The sequence below is a fragment of the Akebia trifoliata genome, chromosome 3, assembly GCF_017979445.1.
Source record: "Akebia trifoliata isolate Shusen 1 chromosome 3, ASM1797944v1, whole genome shotgun sequence".
In the NCBI taxonomy this organism is placed as follows: Eukaryota; Viridiplantae; Streptophyta; class Magnoliopsida; order Ranunculales; family Lardizabalaceae; genus Akebia; species Akebia trifoliata.
Window position 1 is genome coordinate 46,874,942 of NC_141377.1, and position 21,233 is coordinate 46,896,174.

At 36.6% G+C, this 21,233-nt stretch overlaps 2 protein-coding genes across 3 annotated transcripts; one reads left to right on the forward strand and one right to left on the reverse strand.

The window, feature by feature from the left end:
• The first annotated feature begins 3,798 nt into the window (after nucleotides 1–3,798).
• On the forward strand, nucleotides 3,799–8,670 carry LOC147407431 (uncharacterized). Its single transcript, XM_086436004.1, has 3 exons — nucleotides 3,799–4,355; nucleotides 7,878–8,084; nucleotides 8,237–8,670. The coding sequence occupies exons 1-3, from the start codon at nucleotides 3,858–3,860 to the stop codon at nucleotides 8,294–8,296; spliced, it is 765 nt and encodes a 254-aa protein (XP_086292130.1). The 5' UTR covers nucleotides 3,799–3,857; the 3' UTR covers nucleotides 8,297–8,670.
• Nucleotides 8,671–9,336: 666 nt separating this feature from the next.
• Nucleotides 9,337–20,552, reverse strand: LOC147407432 (protein DETOXIFICATION 46, chloroplastic-like). Of its 2 annotated transcripts, none has more exons than XM_086436003.1 (14): nucleotides 19,969–20,550; nucleotides 19,773–19,867; nucleotides 17,618–17,726; nucleotides 17,388–17,443; nucleotides 14,822–14,877; nucleotides 13,046–13,184; nucleotides 12,761–12,898; nucleotides 12,615–12,683; nucleotides 12,373–12,483; nucleotides 12,005–12,133; nucleotides 11,114–11,191; nucleotides 10,423–10,494; nucleotides 9,813–9,875; nucleotides 9,337–9,728 (listed from the first exon to the last, which is right to left on the reverse strand). In XM_086436003.1, exons 1-14 carry the CDS (start codon nucleotides 20,381–20,383, stop codon nucleotides 9,621–9,623), a joined length of 1,638 nt encoding a protein of 545 aa, XP_086292129.1. In that variant the 5' UTR covers nucleotides 20,384–20,550; the 3' UTR covers nucleotides 9,337–9,620. The 2 variants fall into 2 exon arrangements, 1 of the variants encoding a protein (XP_086292129.1); XR_015176796.1 differs by having other exon boundaries at nucleotides 9,653–9,728; nucleotides 10,402–10,494; nucleotides 19,969–20,552.
• Between the last annotated feature and the right edge of the window lie 681 nt (nucleotides 20,553–21,233).

Genomic DNA, 21,233 nt, shown 5'->3' on the forward strand with positions numbered 1-21,233 from the left:
ACTCAAAAATAATTTGTTGTAAGAATAATAATAAATCGATTGAAAAAAAAAATACTCATTTGATGCGTGGAATGTGCATAGAACCATAGATTTTTCCTTGTGTATGTGCCACTTTAGTTGAATATTTTTTTTTTCGTGTCAATTTAAGACAACTCTATGCTGAAAATTTATAATCTCTAATATGCAAGCCAGTGCCCATGCCACACTAACATCATACTACGTTGACACCATCAATTTTCTTGTGTGTACAACACTTGTATCTTGAGGAAAAGCACCTATGGTTCCATGCACAACATCACATTAGCACAATAACATTTTTCATACGAAAATCACCCTAAATCAAACATCTCCGTTAAGAAAGGATGTTTGCCCTTCTCTTCCCCATAGCCAATGCCATCATATGGGTATTTCCAGGGGGTAGAGTTGGGATTTTCTTGTAGTGGGGGCAAACTATGGTTAATTGTATAGTTGAAGAACTTGAATGATGGGAAAATTATTTGTGCTGGAAAATACGATTGAAGGGAGGTAAGGGTGTGAGGGTAAAAATTGGAGGGAGATGAGTGTGTGAGGGCAAATAGGGAGAGAGGTGAGGGACTGGGGACAAATGGGGCATGTAATTAGTTGAAAATATAGGGGTGTCTCAAAGTTCTATGGGGGCAATTGCCCCCACCAGCTCCTTACTAGCTCCGCCCTAGGTATTTCTCTAATTCAACCCAAGAGTGGCTTGAATCTTGAAGCCCGACATGTGTAACCCTAGACATGTGTAACCCAAGAGAGACTTGAATCTTGGAGGGTTTGTCAACATTTGGAAATAAAAGATAACAACATCCGAAGGGACACTAAGGCCGCGCACATTTCATAGCGCTATGCACCCACTGCATCACCTATATGTGTATCCATACCTTTCCTTTAATGGTTCCCATAGAAGGATTTGTCTATCCCCAATTTAGTGATGTATCTCAATATGGATTTCTCGGTGCACTTAGGTTGAGTAGTTCCCATCATGTGGTGCTATAGAGTATAGATAACGTGGGTGATGTTGCGCGTTTGAGAACCAAAAATGAACTTAAGACCACTATGTGAAAAATGGTTAAATTCAACAGACCTTGGAGTCGAATTTACCATTTTTTCATGTAGTGGCACGTTGGACTCGCTAGGTGCCCAACATGCATCATGTGACCCTTGAGTTGCCTCAATACATTTAGGTTATAACCCAAGGGTACACTGCTATGGATGCAAGGAGGCCTCGACATAACTCGCATTCATACATGCCATAGAAACGTGAAAACCTTTTACGAGACAACAAACGTACCCAAATACTCGATGCTTGCACTAGTTGGACCACAACGATCGCATTGCATGATCCATATATTATTGAAACCTACATTACTATGACAACATCAATTCACCAATGACCTCAATATTGGCCATTGGTGTAAAGCTGTCCCAAGCGTTAAAATCGTCACCACGTGGAGTGTTTCTTCTTCCTCGCCATCTCAGCCGATGGAACACTTGTAACTAGAAGATGATAAGGGACAATGGTACAATGATTCCATGGCCATTTGAATGTGGAACCCTTTTTGGTTTTGTTGGCCCCTTTTGATTGTTTTGGCACATCATTTCATGCACATCATTGTCAAGCACTATCTTTTACCCCCAAAAATGATCTATTGATTTTTATTTTATTTCTAAGATTTAAATTCTTTCCCCCCCTCGTGAGCCTTTCCCATTTAGATGTTGATTGGGGTACCCCATCTCTAGCTTCGATAACCTTTTTTTCCCATTACGACCCACACCAAAGCAAAAGCTTGAATATACACATTGGTCAAGGAGAAATGAAGAAGTAAAACAATTAAAATAGGCCATAAAATTTGCTATCTAATATAAAAGGGGAATTTTCAACAGAGTAGAGGCGCTGAGTTTAACATTTTATGTAAACGAATGGTTGAAATCTACGCCTTGTGTCAAGGTCGACACTTTATACTTGATACCAGATGCCAATCTTAACGCTTTGTGCTGAGTATAAAGGCATTGATGAGTGCCCCATTTTTTTGCCAATAAGCTACCTTTCTTTTTCCTGTACAATTTTTCATATAATCCCAAGAGTTCCATTCAAATTTTCACGAAATCTTCAAATCTTAAAAAACGAGATTACTTAGTTAGTGTGAACCTTCCATTGAACAAGATGTTGCAAATGTAGTATAAGGGTGTATTAAATCACTGTTTAGAACAGATTGCCATAGTTGGAAAGTCGAAATCGAGACAGTCGGGGAGTTGTTGGAGCTTAAAGGTAATAATAAAGTAAAAAGAAAATGATTAGTTTTATAATAAGCCTCAGAGAGTATTATGGACATTTTGAGAAATCATATAAAGGGAGACATATAGAAAGAAAAATTTCACCAACTGTATCCTCAAAGTGTTATATATATTGAGAAAGAAGTTCCTTCCTCAGATCCATTAAGTGATTTTCCCTTAGAGAGGTAAGATGCATTTGTGGGTCCCATATGAACTGGTAGGGTGGTATTATCTATCTAAATCCTATTTCAAAGAGAACTAAGAGAAGAGAGAAATGGATGTTAAAACTTAAAATAAAAATAAAAATAAACCTTCACAGTCACATCTCTGTCTAACTAAAGTTGTGGTCACGTATGAAAGAGTGCAAGTGAAGAAGAGGTCTGCTGAGTTCTCATTTGATTGCACACGCCACCTTTATGCTACTTGGTCCCAGCACTTAAAAGATTGGAGGGGGCACTTGTTGTACATGTTCTCCTCTTGGCGCCATACATATGGCTCACATCCAAGCCAAGGTGAGTGCGACACAATTTAAATGTTCAACGTGTCGCTATCATAGTTCTAATACTTGAAACGCAACTCGATCGAAGTGATTTGGTATTTATGCTGAAACGTTGATTTAGTGACTTTTAACTTACAAACTTGCTCAATCATATTTTCACTTTGGGTTATGCTATCTGTGGTTGAAGACTAGGCATTCGTTTTTCTTTTCAGGCGCTTATTGATTCTCCGTTGATCTTATAGAAAAATCAATTCAAGAACAATAAAGAAATAAAATCATAACAAAATGCAAACTCACATAAATTCAAAGATTTTACATGGTTCCCTCAATATTGAGGTGTACTGATTCCAATGTGAAGAGAAAACTTGCAATTATGGATTACACCCTTTCATTGAAAATAGAAATATATATCCTCCCAAAAATAACTTAAGTACGGTTTTACACAGTACCAATAAAATTACAAAAATACCCTTGGAAAATTTATTTCGAGACTCCACTCCTACCCCCTAGCAAGCTCAACGTTGAGCTCTACCAACAAGGACTATGTTAAAGGATGAACAATACTCCTTGTTTACCTGTAACATCAGGGTCTACAAACCATAACAGATCCCGAACATATCACTCTTTCATGTAAAAATGTTATTTCCCTTTGATACCAACTATGGTCATTGAGATTGAAATGATCTCACTATTTGAGGTGCACTTGATCGTCTAAATCTCATTTGTGTCACTCACCCGATACATTATTGACCATTGAGACTGCTTTTGATTCAGTCGAAGAAAGGTTTCTATGAGACAATCATGAATCAATCTGAATTTTTTTATGTGTCCAAAAATATATAGATTTGCTACTAAGGAATGGGCCAAATACTTCTTATACAATAAATGGGCCAATAAGCCTGCATTTCTGGATCAAGCCCTACCCTAATCGATTCGACCTGAAACCTAATTGGGCTTGTATTTGTAGCAACCCGGTCCATTGATACCTCAACTGCTCTCTACTTACTTATCTTCCCCACCAACAAATTACAGTCCATCCATCACAGTATATCCAGCAGTAGTAATGGCGGCATCTCTTTTGCTGCTCCACCATCTGCTCTTCAAATCTCCTCCTCCTATTTCTTCTACTATTTTTATTAGACCCTTCCGTACAATCTTCAACAATCCTCTCTCTTCTCCATCACCACACCCTCGTCGTTTCTTCTGCTCCTCATCTTCGCCCACATATCTTCAAAACCCTTCTTTCTCTCCTCTTTTGCTTCAAGAAGACAACATATCTGATTCCAACTCGGATGATGAAATCGTTCAACGAGAACACCAACAAATCGAACCCCAAAACATTAAACAAGAACAAGAGCCCGAATCATCTGTGAAGGTTTCTACTAGTAACAACTCAACAGAGAAATTGCCGAGTCTGAGTGTAAAGGAAAAGAAAGAGCTAGCATCTTACGCTCACAGCCTAGGAAAGAAGCTTAAATGCCAACAAGTGGGTAAGTCTGGTGTCACTTCCTCTGTCGCGGCTTCGTTTGTCGAAAACCTCGAATCCAATGAACTCCTCAAGGTACATATTAATTATATCTTTAATTTAGTGGGCAAATCAGTTAATCTCCCAATTTGAAAATGAATTTGATGAATTGTGTATGAATCAGTTTGTTTAAAATAGCTGGCCACAGCTCATATGTTTTGAGGGGCCAAATTAGGGTTTAAATCTCATAATTCAAACAAGAATTTGCTGGATTATGTATGAAGCAGGTTACTTTATAGTTCCATTTAACTATTGCAAATGACTTACTTGGCATTCATCAAAGAACATACTTTTTAATTGATTTAGCTGACTTATAAATGGCATTAGAACTTTGTGCATTTAGTTTATTGGGAATTGTTTTTGTTTGTGAGGTGATGGTCCAAGTGTTGGGTTTTCGTGTTAGGTGGCGTGTCGATGATCAATTGAGGTAAAAAATGCAGTTAGTGGGGATGGTTTTGATGGTATGGATGTATAAATTTAATTGGCTTTGTTGATGATACACCATTGTGTGTGTGTGTTGATGATCAATCGAGGTCAAAAATGTGGTTAGTAGAGATGGTTTTGAGGGTATGGATGTATAATTTAATTGGCTTTGTTGGTGATACACCATTGTATGTGTGTGTGTGTCGATGATCAATCGAGATAAAAAACGGTTAGTAATGATGGTTTTGATGGAATGGATGGATAAATTTAATTGGCTTTGTTGGTGATACATCCTTGTGTGTGTGCGTTGATGCTCAATTGAGGTAAAAAATGCAGTTAGTGGAGATGGTTTTGTTGGTATGGATGTATAAATTTAATTGGCTTGGGTTGGTGATACACTATTGTGTGTGTGTGAGTTGAGATCTAAACTCTGCTTGCAAGTCCAAACTATTTATAAATAAGCTCAACTCAAATAATTATTTATTGGAGACTTTCAACTATTGAAATACAAAATATTTCAATTCTGCTAAAATATAAAATTATAATATTTAATATCATTATTTAGTGATGGATTAAAACTTGAAATTCGATTGTGTATTGGAAATTTAGGGCCTGATTGATTCAGCTGTCAGCTTCTGCTGTCAGAATCTGCTGTCAGAATCTGCTGCTAAAATCTGCTGTCAGAATCTGAAACACTGAAAAGCTTGCTTGATAGAGCTTTCTAAAAGTGCTGTGCTGTCAAAATCTGCTGTCAGAATCTGGTAATTACTGCTTGATACAGCTTCAAGAATTTGTTGTATTAGGGTAAAATGACCAAAATACCCTTAAGGTTGATAATGCACCCAGAATACATTAAAAATTACCAGAATACTCCTATAATTATATAATTACACTAAATATATATAAATATAATAAAATTATATAAAAATTAAAATTATTATTATTTTAATTTTAAAATGTCTATAAAAATTATAGAAAAATTTATAATTCTATAAAAATTTCGGCAGCATCTCCTCTTAAAAATGGACATATGAAATTTTCCTGATAAACAAAATACTTGCATAATACGCAATCCAAAATTCACATCCCCATAATATATGTAATATTGTGTACCTCGACGAAAAAAAAAACTATGATTCCAACACATGCCCCGTAAGGAGTGTATGCCAGAGGGATGACAGTTTATCATTATTCTTTCTTTATTTATGATTGAGTTGTAATAAGTAAAATAATATATTAAGGATAAGTATTTTAGATATGCTACTCTTGTATTAGGATTTCTATACTGTTGAGGTGGACAATATTGGGTCCAGCTGAGTTTCCATGTCATGCCATTAGGCCTACTCTTCCCTTGCGTACGTGTCCATCGCTCAATAGGCAGACGGATCGAATTGATCAGGCTGAGCTACACACTTGTTCACGTCCACATAATAATACATATAAGACAGATCTCAGAGCCTTCCTCCCTTAAATATCTCTCTCTCTCTCTCTACAGATAATTAACAAGACGATGTCATCGAACCTTGACCTTGACAAGCTGACCGTGGTCAGGGTTCTGGGCGGAGGAGCTATGGGAACCGTATTCTTGGTCACCAACTGGGCAGCTGATCCATCTGCCCGCTTCCCTTTCGCCCTTAAAGTTGTTGAAAAATCAACCCTCCACACCAAATTCGACGCTGACCGACGTGCCTGTTGGGAGATATCAGTACTTGCCCGTTTTGACCATACCTTCCTCCCAACCCTCTTGGGCACCATTGAAACCGACGAATTATTGGCTTGGGCCATGCCCTACTACCCGGGTGGTGACCTTAATGTCCTCCGTCACCGTCAATCTGACCGTATATTCTCTCCTTCCGTTATACGCTTCTACGTTGCCGAAATCGTATGCGCTCTCGAGTATCTACAGCTGCTCAGAGAGAGAGAGAGAGAGAGCTCATAGATCTTGTTCGAAGCTGCTGTGAGAAGGAATCGAAAGGCGTCGATCGGAAAAGAGGCAAACGGAGAGTTTGAGTTCGCTTAGACTTCGATTCGTCGTCGTCAATGGCGTCGATCGGACTCGGAGTTGTTAATGGCGTCGATCGGCGTCGCTGTCTTCACTGATTTTCGGTTTAATGACAAATGGGTTTCGAATCCTTTGCTGTTAATCGATGGGTTTCGGTTTAACAAGACAACGTCGTCTTTGTCGATGGGTTACGATCGGAGAATTGATTGCCGTCGTCAAGGTAGGTCGTCGATGCTGTCGAAATCGATGAGAGAGAGAGAGAGAGAGATTGAATGGACGAAGGGCTGTTGTCGAAGTCTTTCGTTTTATCGTGGACTGTGGCTGGAAATTTGATAAAAGACGAAGGTTATTTTCGTCTTTTCACTTCGGCGCTTTTCAACTCAGCTGTGCGAAGCTCTCGTTATCTGCTTTTCAAAACCGCGGTCAACTATAACAATTTGCGTTTCAAATTTCGAAACGCAAAGTTAAGAAGCGCTATCAAGCACGTTGCACGCGAGGAGAAATTTGCTTTTTGACGCAAACGCACCAAAAGCTGCGTTTAGAAGCACTATCAAGTACGCCCTTAGAAATAAGCAATGGTTATCCTTTTTTTAATATTAGTTATATTAAATATTATATTATTCATTTAAAATATCATGCATGTGAGGCTTACGCTTTTATGCCTCGAGGTGCTAGCCAGCCGAGCACGTTGCTTCATGCCTCAACATCTGAAAACATTGGTTGGTATTTCTTCTTAGGGTTCAATTGTGCAGAATAGTTGATACCATATTTGATTGTTCTGGGAATAGTTTCATATATGAATATGGTATGGACTTTCTATCTTGTAATTTAGATTTATTTTTTATCTGCTTTTTGATACGCACGATCTCCAGTAAAACTTGTTGATAGGATGTTTGATTTGTCACCATTTGTTTATAATCCATGGCAAGTCAATCACATTTTACGAGTTCATATAGATTAGGAAACCATAAGAACATTTCTATGCTTCATGCTCAAAGAAAATTGATCTTCTTCCAGCTTTCATTTTTCATGTATTTTACATTGATTTGCATGCCTTTATCCTTGTTCCATTGATAAAAGAAGCTCAGATTTGGTCTGCTAAGCTAATTCTAGTCCATGAAACATGGGAACAGCTTAAAATACACAACAGCTGTCCAGGGGAGCTAGCTGATGTAGTGAAACAATTAGAAGAAGCAACTGGATCGGTGGCTGTTGGTCTGATTGGCCGGTCCGTGATTCTTTACAGACCCAGCCTTACCAAGTTGAAGGCAGCAGAGAAAAAGATACAGGCCCGGAAAGTTTTTGTACGTAAAGGATTCAAACTGAAGCCAACTGAGACGGTAAAATATTTATTTCCCAAGTTAAATTAACACGAGTTAAAATTTTTAAATAATTCTCAAGAAACAAAACATTTATTGGTTTTAATTCTTTTATGATAAAATCTCTATTAAGAGTGAATGAATGAAGTGTTTTTCTCATAAACATGATGCAGAAGATAGAACAAGTGCTGAGATTATCTGGGCGTGGTCGCCGTGGAAGCAGCCGTTTTTGACCTCCCATCACTGCTACCTCTGTATCTTATGAAAGCAATGTCAAAAGAAGGATCATCCAAAGAGCTACTCCTCGTGCTTCTCTTGTCGTGTCAATGCAGTTGGGTAAGCCTATTGTAATTGTTTGGTGATAAATGCAATTTCTCTAGTAAACTTCAAAAACTATTGGTGGAGGAACGAAGTGCTGATTATCGATGAGGAAAGAAGGATTAAGTGCTCTGATTGGATGCCGTGGAGCCAAATATGAATATGTTTTCAATCTCAAAACCCATGCAAGAGGTTGTCAATGTTTTTTTCTCCTGATGTAATGCTTGGCTTGAGCTGCTGCTGTTTGTACTGTTGGTCTCTGGTAGTAGTATGGGGATTTGTTTCGTTATCCTTTTTATTTTTATTTTTTATGGATAATTATGGCACCAATGTAAGATTGTGCCATTTTTAGGATAAACCAGGGAACACCTGCAAATCCCCCATTAACAGTCTCTCCATCTACAAAGAACCCTGAAAAAAAGAGGGAAAAAAACAACTACTTAAGAGATCTCTTAATATTACAAGTTAACAGGAATCTCACAAAATCCTAAATCCTCTCTTGTCATCAGCAAAATCTCACCCCTCTAAATTTTTTCTTCAATTAAAGAAAAAGAGAATCGATGCTAGCCACGACTAACCCACTTATCTAAAAACAAAACCTAGAAAGTCCTCTCTTGTACAAAATGTAAGTGTGCTCTCATGCACTCCAGCCAGAACAATCTGACACTTTGGTAGAACCTAATGTGCTTCGATCGTTCTTGTTTGGCTGAGGGGTTTAGATACTGTGTCTAGTCCCATCTGCTCACACTTATTTTCTTGTTATTTTTTTCGGTGGGAGGGGTTATTTTGATAATAAATTTTCATTCAGAGTAGAACAAGTTTAAAAAGCCACATTCTTGTATAATATAATGGAACTGACCGACCACTCACTGTTAATCTGCAATTGCAAATATACACCAATCTAGGAAGGTGGTACCTACAATAATTCCCTGCTGTAAAAACCACAACAGTAACATAACTCAAGGAATGGTTTACTTTAAATTAGTAGGGGAATGAAAAGTTAAAACAAATGTACAAGATATATCACAACCCCTTTTTAAACTATAGTGCATCACTAATCCAATAAGCTACTTTGGAGGCTCCCAAGTTAAATGACCATGTAGTTGATGAGTTCCACAAAACGGACCTTCTGCTGCTTCGACGATACCACACACCAATTCTGTCAGGCTTAAGTATCTCAAAGCAAAAGAGACACCACACCACTGCTGCCCATACCATTATGAAGCAAGTATTTTGTCATCAGTTTCCAGATGCACAAGGACCCGTGCCAGGACGCAGATTAAATTTCTCTGAGTAAAGTAATCCACGAGGAGAAATCAGACGCCTTAGAGCGAGGAGATACCGAGCCTGGAAAAGGCAGCTTTCTTCTGTTAGCGGTGTTGAATAGAAAATGTTCACTTGCACGAGGAGAAGTTAAATGAAATTTTTTACCCATTGGAATCCTGCAATGGCCCACCAGCAGCCCAGCAAACCATACCCTCTATTGCTCACCAGCTGATAAGATGATATACATGAGAGTTACTATAAATGGTTGAGAGATTCAAAATCAAACTTGGGGATATTGTTTTAGCTACAGTTTTTTGACCAGGCCAAACGTAGGCATTGCTTGAAGCATTTGCTGACAACTAAATGGAGGCTAAAGGCCCAGTTAATCATCATCGGCCTCACCTCACAGTCTCTATAAATCTAACCTCAGCCTCACATCACAGTCACAAGTTCATAAGCCAAAAGCCAAGATGGGCAAGGCTCAGCCCATTAATAGCACCAATATTTAAGTACTTCATGATATAGAGATATTTAGGATGTTTGGGTAAGGATTAGATATTTAAAGAGAGATGGTTGGTGAAGATGGCAAGTGAATGAACTACAACAAACCGAAAAAACCAAAAAGATCTTTACATCAGTTTAATCAATTTAAAGGATGATGTAATTACTTATATTGTGAAAGCAGTTATTGGGGATTAGATGGGTGATTTCAAATTTTTGCTGTTCTAAAAGAATAAGTTCATACTGTGTGAACCTTGAAAAAAAGATGTTATACCAACAGTAGAAGGCCACCCAAAGAAAAGCATCCGGTCATTGATAAACTCAGAAACCGAAGATCTCGGCCAGCCTGCACACATTAACAAACAAACAAAAACAGTAAAAATTTGAACTTTGAACTTGGACCCTTATAAGGTTTATGTAGAAAATAGAGAGAAATCCTAAATATAAAGGTAAGGAAACCTAATCTAATCAAACAATATGTTATTCTAATCTTTAGAGAAGATGAAGTGGTGTATGACAATACACCTTATTCTAATGTATCCTATAATATACCCTCCTGCAATCGCATGGTCCTTTTAAATAAGGAATGTGTCATGATTATGTTTAAAATCAACTATTGATCTCATTGGTTGAATGGTTGATTTTGCGAGAAAATATCCATCATACTTTTGGTGCTCATCGCCCATCTATGAAGTCCATCATTGCTGCATCCTGCTAATCTTTTAGTTTGTTGGAGTAGGGTCATGTGACGAACAAAAACTCTTGTCAAAGAAGCCTTGGATAAAAATGAGGAGAGTGAGGCATGAGTTTACAGATTATGGGGGTTTGTAAAAGTATAAAGTAAGGTGCCACCATTCCAAATAAACATAGGATTTCAAGCCAGAGTGCAAACTTCAATACATACAAGATATAGAGCCATTGAAAGGATTAATGACGTACATTAATATACAAAAGTTTAAACATACCAGTAATGTTCCTTCAACACTATTTGTCGAGGGTGTCACCACTAAAGCAACAAAGAATGCAAGCAACAACTTGTGCATCTGCATGGACACGAGGTAACCGAGAAGAGTGATATTACCCATGACAAAAAGAATTAAATACATAATCCCCATTAGTTATGAAAATGCACTAAACTATCCATTTTGGATCACAGTTCCATCGGTGTCATTTACAAATCATGCAACAAATCTATTTTACCTAGAAAACTAAAAAAGAACTTGGAGAATGAAATTTTTAAAAATTGCAAACTGTAAGGGGCTAAGGGCAACAGTGTAGACTAGATCATATGGTCTTGACAGCAGTTAAAACATAAAATGATAGTTCCCTTGTTTATGATTCACATCATTTCATAAAAACAAAAGGAAAATAGCCCAATTTGGATTCACTTTCATGGGTTTCAGAAATATTGGTAGCTGGACTAGATAAATGGGAAAAAAGAAAATAGGACGACTCAATATTAAAGTTTAATTATCTAGAGAGCATAGGGCATACCAGAGGTACAAAAATCCTAAACCAATTAATGTTTTTTTTTTTTTTTGACAAGTAAAGATGGGTTAGTGGTTAGCATAAGAAGTATGGGTTCAAGGGGGCTTGAACCGAGGACGTGGGAACAACTCTCCGCACGTCTTACCACTTAGCTAAGTGGCACTTCTTAAAAACCAATTAATGTCTTTCTCTTAATGTGAATGATTAATTAAAAACTCAGGTTCTCTTCCAGGGAAGATTAAAGTTCATTGGGCTTTCCCTTGTTAATGATATCAAATCACCAGTCATAATAACAAAAAAATAAGGAGAATTTGGTCATTACAAATGGTTAAGACAATTAGAATAATCAGTTAAGAAACAAAACTAACCTCTCCAACGACCATACGGTCAGTTGTAAAAAGATAGGGGAATGACCAAGGTACAAATGTTCCAACAGTTGCTATTGTCAATCCAGTTATCCCTCCAATAAGCAGAAGTGAGTTCAGTAGCATCCGTGCCTGTTTAATATTGTAAAACAACACCCATTTTTCTCAGAAAAGTCTGCAACAAATCATCCTGTTTATTCAAAAACAGAAATGTAACACTGAAACACCTATATTGACCTCAAGAACAAGTAAGTTTCGAAGGTATGCCCATACAAAAGTCTTAGATTTGCATGGTGGTTAGCAGCAACTGTGAGAAAAAAACAAATACAATAAAAGAGCTATTGCCTTAAGTGAAAATAAAAAATGCTAACCTTTGCCGAACTCCGACTAACTCCATATAGCAATTCAGGCATAAATGACTGTGCAGTTTGAGAGAGGGGCTCACCCCATACGGTACACAGACAGTAAACCTGAATCATAACCTTCAGTGACATAAAACAGATTCCTTACAGATCAGACAAGTATTTAGAGAGCAGAGAAATTACTCAAATTTTTTCTTATATCCAAATAATAATTAAATTTTCCAAATTTTGAAAAGGGAACAAAAATTTACCTGATGGGCTGCAACAGTGATTGTGCCCATAGATGTAGCAAAATAAGTAAGAAGGGAAAAGAAGGCCACCTGAGCATTAATACATCTCAGCGATAGCAAAATAACTACAAAATACAGCTAACAAACCTAGGAAAATGCAACAAGACCTTCGAAATCAATGTTATGAACACTGGAGCAGCAAGTTCAAATATTTGCAGAAGTTCTACCGGTGAAGGAACAGATACACAGAAAGCATTAAAACCTTTCATCTTCAAAGATCGAATCATCATAACAGCTGCAGTAACCTGGAAGATACACCAGTTAGTCACAATGCTAAAAGAAAGGAAAGTATGTGCGTGCTTGGTAACACTGAGAATACAACACATGAAAATGTACTCAAAACCCATAGATAAACTATATTAAATTGAGAACTGCAATATCAATATGCATACTTGTGAAGCCATTGTTGCCCATGCTGCTCCAGCAATCCCATAACCGAATAAGCAGCACAACACAATATGGCCAATAACATTTACAGCACTAGAAACCACCAAAGCCTTCAAAGGCCCCCAAGAATCTTTCATACCAAGGCTGGGTACCACAAGAGACGTGAGAATATGAATTTAATAAGAGTAAGTACCTACAATTTTTAATGGGTAAAAGCGAATAATTCCTGAATTATACATAGATTTTCCGAAATAATACAAGAATCAATTAAAACTTCTCTGCACTTCAATTCCTTGGAAAAATTCATGACTTTATGACCTTTTTCGAATTATTCACGATTTATCCATTTCCCGAATTAAACAAATAAAAAAAATGCATAAAGAGAGCTAAAAACTCATGAACCCTAATTATTTTTTAGTAATTTTAATTCAATCTCAATCTCGCATGGTAATATGTTCCATGTGAGCCAAGAGACACAGCTAGGGATATTCACACTTCACGGCTTCACCATTAGTCAATCACTAACCATCATCCAACTCCAATATTATCAACCACAATAACAGTTTTTTCATTCTTTCTCTATCTTTACTCTCCATTTGTCGACCTAGATTTTTGGAAAAGGAGTTGTGTTGGAAAATCTTATTCAGTTAAGTAAGAGTCTATGCTTTGTGTTTATGAAGCTGTGCTAGTAGTGTGATTAGCATTTAGAAAAACTTTATGTTGTTCTTAGTTTTAAATTTGTTTCATGCTATTTTGGAATACAAGAATTAAAATGTCTGACAAAAATATGTAAAAGTATCCAAGTGTCCAAGGTTTCAATTGATCTCATGTTCAGAAGATTTTTATTCATACTTCAAGTCAATCATATAGTACATCAACATGTGAGTGAGATTCATTTGAATTTGCACAAGCAAAGGGGAGAAATAGATCATGTATGTTGGAAGACTTGATGCATTCAAAGTCTTGATGTGCAAAGGATGCATTCAGAGATGAAGTTGCCTTTCTTTTCTTCTGCCAAATTTCTAAATGAATTGTTGAATGTATATTTTGAATCATACTAGAATTAATCCTGTAACAAAACATTTCCGTACACCAAATTGCTAACCATGAGCTGGATTTGATTGAACCTCAAAGTTGCATTGTGTATGTCAACCGAGGCATGGTTACAAGCAGTCCCAAAAAAAGAAAGGAAATTAGGAAAAGAAATCACTATTGAGGGGCAATTACAATTGGGCATATGAACCCCAAATATGAAAATTTCCAGAGACTCCTTGCACGAGCAAATCAGTTGTAATTCATTTCCCCATGAGTGGGGGTTATAAGACCAAAGGCAAAACTAAACATTAAAATTTGGAAATAATTCTAGTAGAGGGTAAGCAAATGGAGTAAGAGAGCAGAAGTAAGATTACCCACAGAGCAAAAAGCCTAAACTTTATGATAAAACAATGCAAGAGTGACAAGTAATTGCATTGAAGTCACAACCTATGACTCAACATAAAGGAGCAAGAATATCCAGGTTTTATAAATCGCGAGGCAATGTCAGTCTCAGGTAAAATACATTTTTCATACAAAAACAGAGGCACAAAGACAAAAAAGTTATTACATACTTGGAAAGAGTGATATAATAGTTCTGGCATAGCCGATGATAAGGAGACTTTTCCATCATGCACGGATGTTAGACAACCATATATAGACGATAATTGTATAATGGAATGTACAGTATCCAAGAAATGGTACAGAAATATTACACATTAAGAAGACAATAATTTGAATAATAATACCTAGCACTTTGAGCAACCCAGCCAACAAGAAGTGCGGGCCATGCTAAGCCTCGAATCTACCAAGAGAATGACAGTGTATTGGTAACGAAGTCATTGAACAAATCAGCACAAAACAATTATGGAGGTGACAATTTTTTTTACAATAAGTTCATCATGCTGTGACATGGACACAGACATGTTTGTTGGTGGTCAGACACAAAGACAAAGTGTTAAGACACATTGACACAGTACATCAATGTGTCTGTATGCTTCATTCCATCCATGGGAAGATTTACTTTTTAAATAGCTTAGTTAATGTTAAGTTTATAATATAGGCACAATAGATTTAAGGGTTGGGATCCATAGACTCGTGGAAAAGGAACTCATGTTCACACACAATCCTGACCGTGTAAATGCAAAATCCAATGGTTGCAATAAAAAACATATCCCAAGAAATCCCGACCGTTGGATTTCACATCTACATTGTCGGGATTGTGAGTGAACATATGAGTTATTTTCCATGAGTAAACAGATCCCAACCCTGTAGTAAAATAATATACATAATATATAAATAATAGCTGACAGCAAAATATTTAAGGTTTCTTTGAAGATATGTCAGCAAGTATCCAATATGTGAGTAAGATACAATGTCCAGAAAGTTTTAGAAAGAGCCGTTTTATACTGACTTCCTAGGACACTGCATTCGACACTGAGCTGATGTGGATGTGTGCAAAGAACCATAGATGTTTTCGCTCGTATCTCGAGGAAAAGCATCTATGGTTCTTTGAACATGTCAGCTCAGTGTCGAATGCAGTATCCTAGAAAGTCAGTTTAGCATTTTTCTTTAGAAAAGGAGGCTCTTTGTTACATGGCATGTACAAAATTCTACATGCAAATAAAGATACAATTTTTTTATAGGTATGAAACCAAGTAATCATCTTACAATTCAAAATAGATAGAACAAAGAGCATGGCATAAGCAATATATTAAGAGCAGAAGCTTATCGTATCATACAAGAAACAGCAGCAGTTTGCTTCTCTAACTTGCCAATCCCAGACAACCTATCAAGTATTAGGGCTTGCAATGGACCTTACCACCAGACTAAAAAAACAGCAAAGAACCTCATTGTTTACGAGTTTACAACCCATTGCTGCATCAACATAATCAAAATCTTCCTCTCCAATGTTTAATCCCAAGAATATAAATAAATAAATAAATATGATGCAGGACAACCTAGGTTTTATCAATTCTAGGCCTGTTCTACTTTAGGAAGAGTGGTGATGAAGAAGAAAGGAAATTTATAGAAAATGGTTGTTAGCCCAAAAGATTTTATTGGCCATTATGAAATGTTTCAACAAGGCCAATTGGGTATATGAAACGCAAAGTTTTGCAATTAGGGATGTGATATAACATTCAACTAACCCAACAATAATAATTTTTCAATGAGAAAACTATACTGGCCTAGGGAAGGGGGGTTAAGGCATTAAAAAAATGAAAAAAAATGTAGAAGAAGAAGATAATAGATTACCTTGGAATTACATAGTTTCTAATCACAGGAGAGCTTCTCAAAAGTGATTTGCAAATTTTCATTCAACTGTGATAAATCAATTACATTTTTTTTTTTTTTTTTTTATAGTTACAGGTTAATGGTTAGCAAATGAAGTTGGGTTCAAGGGGGTTTGAACCTAGGATGTTGGAACAACTACACACGTCTTACCACTTAGCTAACTTGGCACTTTAAAAAATCAATTACAATAGTCATATGCATATAGACTTTCACATGTTAGACTCAAACCCTAATCTTGTCACAACTTAAACTTTGACCTAGATGCAAATCCCGTGTAAAACTGATACCTTGTTAATATTTTGACTATAACTTTCTCAAAACTTATCGGAATTGCAAAATCTTGAGCTCATTGGATATGTAACGGAATAACTTTTAATTGACACAAAATCAACATAATACGACAAGTTTTGACCCATCAAAATAAGGCCTAAAGAAAAATTACATGAATAGCATTTAGATTCAAATCAAACTACTAAAATTGCTAAAAGACAACTCAAAATTAAAAATTAAACCCAACAAAATAAAAATATATCTGGACCCCAACTCAGTGACAACCTATATAATTACAAAATTGTCATTGGAACCCACTGCTGGCTTGTTTTGGGTCTCATATTAAAATGTCTGCAGGTATCACCTTCTATTAGACAGTAGAGGCACTAGTTATATTGACAGCTACTTTAAGGTGGATAATAGTATGGCCATACATGAGGACGCTTAAATGGCCTTTCAAATTATTCATGGAGATTAATGAAGAAATTTAATTATTCCTGACTAACTGTTCTGCTTGCTCCTTTTATTTCCTTGAGTTTTTTTAATTGCTACTATATGCTTTATAAAGAAAAAAACAAACAAACAGAAAAGAAAGAGCTATTCATCAGAAAATTAAAGAAAGATAGTCACCTCACTTCAAGTTAAGGGCTTCAACCTTGTGTATTTTAAAAGCAGAATCACAATATTTTAAAAGCAGATTCTCAATATAATGTAACATAATTAAATGGATTTAGTGGATAATAAATAAACCTGCACATATGTGTTTGCAACTGGTACTATATGACAATTCTTTGGCCCGGCAAAAGCTGAAAAGAAACACAGAAACATATTATTAGTCACTTTATGTGCTTCTCCTTTGTATTTTTTCCTTCAACAAAGGATATCTCTTAACATTGGTCTGATATACAAAATAAATCACAAGACTAAAATTCCACAAGTAACAGATCACTTCAGTATGTTCAAATAATCAAAAAGTATACCAGTTAATAACTGTGCACCCAGGAATTTCGTAAACAAAAGCATCCCTACACCACAAGTGAAACCAACAAAGAGCAAGATGGATATCTGATGTTGCACTTCATTTTTATCCTGCATCAACACTATCTGAGTAGTCAGGCAAGGGAAAACAAGACTTGAGTGCAACCATTGACTGATTATAATAAATTGCCATACCATTATTGAACTAATTATTTTCCCAACTACTGTTCTCTTCAAAAGCATAAGTCAATAATAATAATAATTTTTTTGTTTGATCGGTAAGTCAATAATAATAATCAGATCGGTTACAATAAGAAAAATTCAATAGACAAGAAATCTAGTAAAACAGAACAAAATAGTAACATTTTCTCACGAATGAGAGTGACAGAGATGAAAATGTTGAGATGCATGAGTGGTAAAACTGGACAGATAAAATCAGAAATGAGTATATAAGACGGAACTTAAGAATAGCCCTAATAGGAGAAAAAAATAAGGCTATTGCTTTTCTTACGCCCCCTCTGACACACACACCTCCTGACGTGGCATGTGATAAAATCACAGATTCTTTTCCTCGGGATACACAACTGCAACATATTTATGGAGATGTACAGTTGTGTATCCCGGGGGAAAGATCTATGGTTCTAGCCCATGCCACATCAGGGGGCGTCAGAAAATCACGACTCCATAAATAAAGGAAGCCAATTGAGATTGTTTAAGATAAAATTGATGCAAACTAGGATTAATGTTACCAAACACAATATTTGGGATAAGGCATAGATGATAATTTTTGCACAGATGACCTCTGCATTTTCCCAAATCTTAAGTGAGCAAAATGAGAATTATAAAATGCATGATTTAGTTGGAGCAACCATGCTGATTCCTCAAGTGAATAAGCAAATCAAATACATGAATAGAACCAATAACCTTTTTTTCGACAAGTACAAAGAGATTATTTATGCCATCATCAATAACAACTTGTAAATATTTCAAAAAAATTGTTTGATGGATTAAAATATAAAATTATAGAACAACAACAAAGCCTTATCCCAAAGATTTGGGAATAGCTATATGAATCCTGTTCTTCATCCTTAAAAAACAAAAAGTCATTGCAGTACTGCTTATGAATGCATGCTTGGAGGGAAGATCCCCCATTCTCCCATGTCCATACTTTAAATCAGTTTATATTTATAGAATTACATAATTAACAATAAAATGGTAAATAAACAAAAAGTAACTCCAAACAGAGCTTGGTTTTGAACTAGAGTCGTGATAATCTGACTACCCCACGTGGCATACTCAATCGACTACCTGATGTGACAAGTTCAGGAATCGTAGATCTGTGCTCCTTGGGATACACGGTTCCCTGGGGATACACTTTTTTATGGGGAAGTGCAGCCATGTATCCCGAGGAGTGCAAATCTACTGTTCCCGAACTTTTCATGTCAGGGTAGTCGATTGAGTATGCCACGTGAGGTAATCAGATGATCACAATTCTTTGAAATGTTCCACTCTTCTGAAATTATGTGGTTTCATTTTATGTTTGTCTCTCAGTGAAGACGGCAGTCAAGGAGTTTAACATCAGTTTAAAAAACAGGGGTATCTCAAAATTCAACAAAACCTGCAGGGTAAATCCAAAATACCCAAAAATAAAATGGGTGATTTAGAGAGGCCTTCAAGAATGCTGAAGTGACGAAAGCTCACCTCATACCGCATTTCTTGACGTGAACGTGTACGGACCATAGATATGAGTGAAAAAAAACATCTATATTCCTATCCACTGTCACGTCAACAAGTACGATATGAGGGTCACTCTGGCACGACTATTTAGACAGACCTATGTAACTGATGATATGCCGTCTTGACCTCGGTATTCTCTAACAGACTAACGAAAATTGACCTAAATGCCCTCATCTTCAGCCCATAACCAAAATCACCCCCTTTCTTCCCAAAGAAATTGAGTTTCTCTTCTCTTTAATGGGTTTCTCTCATCTCCACTTCTCTCGACCCAAACAAAGTGTAAGAGAATACCAAAGTCAGGGGGCATGTCATCAGTTTGAAAAGACAAGGGTATCTCTATAAAATGCAACAAAACGTAGAGAAGGGTGAGTCTAAATTACTAAAAGAAGAGTTGGGGGAAAAAAGGAAAAAGAAACTGACCTTCTTCGCAAGTGAGGTAGCAACCATATTCGAAGTAGCAATTGAAATGAACATAAAGACGTAACTCAGATAATCACAAACAACTGTGCCCGGCCCTGCCCTCATCATCATCAATCCAGAACCAGAATTAAATACTATAAACCCCCATATAAAATTAAAGCAGAATTAATGAAACATTTTCAAGCACGCACGATACCTAACGCAGCAAGCTCCAAGGAGCTCCCTTGCCCGATAACTGCAGTATCAATGACACTCATGAGTGGCCCACATATCCAGAGTCCTGAAGCAGGCGCAGCGAACATGGCAATCTCTTTCATCTGTCTCCAAATGCTCTCGTTCGCATCAAATTCCTCTCTTTCTTGTTCAATCGAGACAATTTCTTCGACATATTGTTCTTTAACACCAAAATTCTGCTCAATTGGACCAGTGCAAGCGGTTCTATACTGGTGATTCGTCCTAAATGGTGAAACAGTGAAAACCGATGCAACGACAGACGAACAAGGCGAAGAGAGAACGAATCGATTGAATGAGGTCGCAGGAGTTAGGAAATGTGTGTTAGGGTTTCGAATGGGTGTGATGTGAGGAGTTATAGCTAAGGTTTTGAAGTTCATGATGGTGAGTAAATGTAAAGATACAGAACACAGCCAGCAGAGAGAGAGAGAGTTTCAAATATAAAAATCGAAGAAGAAGAGAGATTATTGGTTGGTTGTGGTCGTTATTGGATCAACTGTAAACGTGTGATGAGCATTACTTCCATTAGCTTCTAATGATTTCCTCATAAAACACGATTTTCACACATGTCACGGGTCCATTCCTTTCGTTTTTTAAAGAGAGATTTACCTGGCAGACTTAAGTTTTGCACTTTTATTACGTAAACTCCTTTGGAGTTCTCACAACTCCAAGAAAACCTTACTTTATGAAGTTTGTTACCCACCAAACCTCACTTTTTACCGTTCGTTACGGAGCAAATCCTGGAATAGGATCCATGTCATAAATTATAAATTTATATGGTTAATTTGTTACTTAACATACCAAGAAATAAATTCTAATCGCATCAATTTATGACATCCAACAACATGATTTGATGACATAGGATTTTAAAGACAAATTTCTAAGAATTTTGAAAAAAAAAAATTAATTTTCAACTTTGAATTTTATTTTAAATTTGGGAATTTGGTAACCATCCAATTTCAAAACCTACGATCAAACTAAAAAATGTTTGTTTGTTGGTTTTTTTTTTTCCTTCTTCTTTTGAATCTGAGTTTTCCATGAAATTTAGAAGGAAGTGGCGTTAGATTGCTAATTTCATAGTCCATGTGGGCCAGCGACCCTTCTTAAGATTTTATGTCTTACTAAGTTAGTCATGCGTAGTTTATTCATAGAGTAAGGTCTATCCCAGTAACGAACTTGATAAAGTAAGAAAGTTATTGTAATAAAATTGCAAAATATAGGTTTGCCTAG